Source organism: Meleagris gallopavo, unplaced genomic scaffold (genome assembly GCF_000146605.3).
Source record: "Meleagris gallopavo isolate NT-WF06-2002-E0010 breed Aviagen turkey brand Nicholas breeding stock unplaced genomic scaffold, Turkey_5.1 ChrUn_random_7180001955565, whole genome shotgun sequence".
NCBI classification, from domain to species: Eukaryota; Metazoa; Chordata; class Aves; order Galliformes; family Phasianidae; genus Meleagris; species Meleagris gallopavo.
This window is the reverse complement of record NW_011216322.1, coordinates 1-3,282: the sequence shown is the minus strand read 5'-3', so window position 1 is coordinate 3,282 and position 3,282 is coordinate 1. Positions and strand designations below refer to the sequence as shown.

General features: G+C 65.0%; 1 protein-coding gene across 1 annotated transcript; it reads right to left on the bottom strand.

The window, feature by feature from the left end:
- Positions 1-4: 4 nt before the first annotated feature.
- Positions 5-3,276, bottom strand: LOC104917099 (histone-lysine N-methyltransferase 2D-like; the record flags this gene model as incomplete). Its single annotated transcript, XM_010728189.1, is given in 11 exon segments — positions 5-28; positions 641-780; positions 851-986; positions 1,060-1,211; positions 1,596-1,771; positions 1,849-1,930; positions 2,114-2,261; positions 2,347-2,511; positions 2,596-2,688; positions 2,690-2,737; positions 2,820-3,276. Coding segments are annotated over 11 exon segments (1,599 nt in total), but the record flags the coding sequence as incomplete, so codon positions are not given.
- Positions 3,277-3,282: the final 6 nt, after the last annotated feature.

The window sequence follows — 3,282 nt, the reverse complement described above, 5'->3', positions numbered from 1 at the left end:
GCAGGGTCTTCTCGGGCACGGGGCTCTCCTGTAGGGCGGGGGTCGTGGGTCAGAGCACCCCCATGGACTCCCACTCTCGATCTCCCCATACGACACCCTGCAAGGACCTCAGAGGACCCCGCAGCATTCCCAACCCCGCAAGGACCTCAGAGGACCCCGCAGCATTCCCAACCCTGCAAGGACCTCAGAGGACCCCGCAGCATTCCCAACCCTGCAAGGACCTCAGAGAGCCCCACAGCATTCCCAACCCCGCAAGGACCTCAGAGAGCCCCACAGCATTCCCAACCCTGCAAGGACCTCAGAGGACCCCGCAGCATTCCCAACCCCGCAAGGACCTCAGAGGACCCCGCAGCATTCCCAACCCCACAAGGAGATTCCCAACTGCTCCCATGCAGTCCTGCAGTGACACGGGACCACCGGGACCTCAGCACCTCTCCCCAGGGAAACCTCAGTCCTGCAGAGACCTCCACACACCTCAGTCCCCTTCCCGTGCCCCCTGCAGCCAAACCCTTACACAGACACACACAGAACCCTCTACCGTTTTCACAGCACGACCGCAGCCCCGTGTTGACCATCCACCCCTCCACTGTGGTCACAGAGACCCCCGTGTCCCTCCCCCCATCCCGGGGACCCCGCTGACCTGTCGGAGCAGCGTCAGGAGGTCCAGCTCGCCCTTCAGGCTGTACCCTGGCAGCACCGCATCAAACTGCTTCAGCCACTCAGAGCTGCTCTCTGGCACCTTCCCGGCCAGCACCACCTTCTCTTTGCCACCCAGCATCCCTGCAAAGAGACGTTGGTCACAGAGAGCCCAGCACGGGGACAGGGGGCACAGGATAAGGCAGATGCTCACCAGCCACGTCCGTCTCCACCTTCTTAGCCTCGACCACAGCCGCTCGCACGGGGCCATCGGGGAACAGCACCTCATAGGAGCTGGGGATCTTCACGCTCAGCAGCTCAGCCATGGCCACCATCACCCCATTGAGGTTCTGGGGGAAGAAGGGATGCAGTGGGTCCTGCTGTCACAGCGTAGGGGCCCCCCCATCCTGTCCCTCTGCTCACCTTGGCAGCTGCTGCAGACACCGTCAGCATGACGGACACTTCGCTGCTCTTGCCCTTCTCCCATGGGGCACCCGGGCCGGCCATCCCCACCTTCCCTGGGGGTGCTGCCCCAAAGGGCTCCGTGGCTTCAAAGGGCTTCGTGTCGGGGAACACTAGGATGGGGAAAAGGGGTCAGAGTCACCCAGACCCCCGCTGCCCACACAAGCCCGCCTAGATGCCCTGGCCTCCTCCTGGAACACTGCTGGAGCAGGTCCTAGGAGACCCTTCTGCCTCCCTGTGTCCCTCCTGGACCATAGAGCCCACGAGTCCACTTCACAGTGCCTCAGTTCCCCACAAACACTACTGAGAGTGGGACTGCTCTGCCCCCCTGGTCCATACACACCATAGATTCGTTCCACGTACCCCAGTCCCCAAGAAACACTGGAGTGGATCCTAGGGGATCCTAGGGAATCCTAGGGGATCCTCCTGCAGGTCCCTAAACCTCATAAATCCCTTCTAGGTGCTCCAATTCCCCCTCCTGCCCGGTCCATGCCCACCTGGGATGCTGGCTCGGGGGATGATGGGGATGATGGGGGACAGCACACGCTCCTCCAGCTCCGGTTTGGCCTCACTGAGCAGAGGGAAGCGCAGCAGCTCCTCGCCCAGCACGCTCTCAGGGGACGAGGCAGGGACGATGCTGTCGGGGGAATCGCTGTCATCGTCGCTCTCCATCCTACGGGGACAAAGGTGTCACAACCACGCCAACACCACCCGTAGTAGGGCCTGATGGCACCCACGGGGATGGCTCACCTGACATCCTCAGTCTGGTTGTGAGGAGGGGTGGGCAGAGCTGCCAGCAGGTCCACGCTCTTCACCTCCACAGCCGGCGTGTCTGCATAGGGACGGGACGAAGGGGATGGAATGAAGGGGACGGGACGAAGGGGACGGGACGAAGGGGACGGGACGAAGGGGACGGGACGAAGGGGACGGGACGAAGGGGATGGGATGGGTGTCGTGGGACTGGGGGGGCAGGGGGTGTTATGGGGCTGTGCCACCCTGCACCGACCACGCTCACCTTTCTGGGGCTCACGGGCAGAGTCGTCCTTGGGCTGCTCACCCATCTCCTCAGCAGCCGTGACACCATTCACCATCTTCTGCTGCACGGAGGGGGGTGGCGTGGGGGGCAGCGAGGAGGGCGGCGTGGGTGGGTTGCTGAGGTTGTTCTGGAGAACAGGGGAGCGTGAGAGGGTTGTTGTGACCCAGGACCCCCCCAGATTGCAGCGGAGACGCAGGAAAAGCCCCCCTCACCTTGGTGAGCAGCTGGGAGTAGTAATCGGGCACGCTGTCCAGCACTGCGCTGCCGAAGGCGCCGCGCAGTTGGCTCTTCCCATTGATGGGGCTGCTGCCAAAGGGTGCGAAGAGGCTGAAGTTGGCTGTGATGGTCGGCTCGGTCAGAGGCAGCAGAGAGAGCTCCTGTGGGCAGAGGGGACGCGGGGTCAGGAACGATCCCGTGCCGGGGTCAGGGACGGTCCCACGCCACAACCCGCCGCCCCACACCTGTTTCAGCTTCATGAGAGCCTCCCCAGGACGCAGCCCCTCATCCTTGCGCAGCTTCTTGCGGGAAGCCGGGACTCGCTCGTTGCCCTTCTGCCACCCGCTTGGGCTTGGCAGCCGCCGGCTTGCGGGCGATGGAAGGGTCCTGGAGAACGAAAGAAGAAAGCCGTGCAGGGCACCGTCCCCAGGATCCGACCCCCCAGCCCCAGCCCGCAGCCCCCGCTCACCTCCCGGCCCAGCAGCACCGGTTGTGGCCGTGGCTCCATCCCGGTGCCCCGGTTCTCCGCGTGCCCGTTCAGCTCTCCTGGGCACTGCGCTGACAGCTGCACGTTCTTGGCCCGCAGCAGCTTCTGCAGCAGGAGGTGCCCAGCCTCGGAGCGGCCACCCGGCACCAGTGGGCTGTTGGCTTGGGCAGCCCCAGGCTCCCCGTTGGCCTCTGGTTTGGCCGCTTCATCCCCATCCGTCTCACATTGCACCGCCGCTGCCGCCTCCTCCTTCGGCTCCTGCTTCACCAGCACCCGGGGGGGCTCAGCCCCATTGATGTGGGTCTCGCCGGGGTCGGCTGGGTCGGCACCGGGCACCTCGGGGTCCCAGCGTGTTGCATCGGGTGCCAGCCCCTGCTCTGCCGGGCTGGGGGCTGAGGCCGGGACCCCTGGCGACATCTTCTTTGGCTCTCGGGGACTCTGCTCG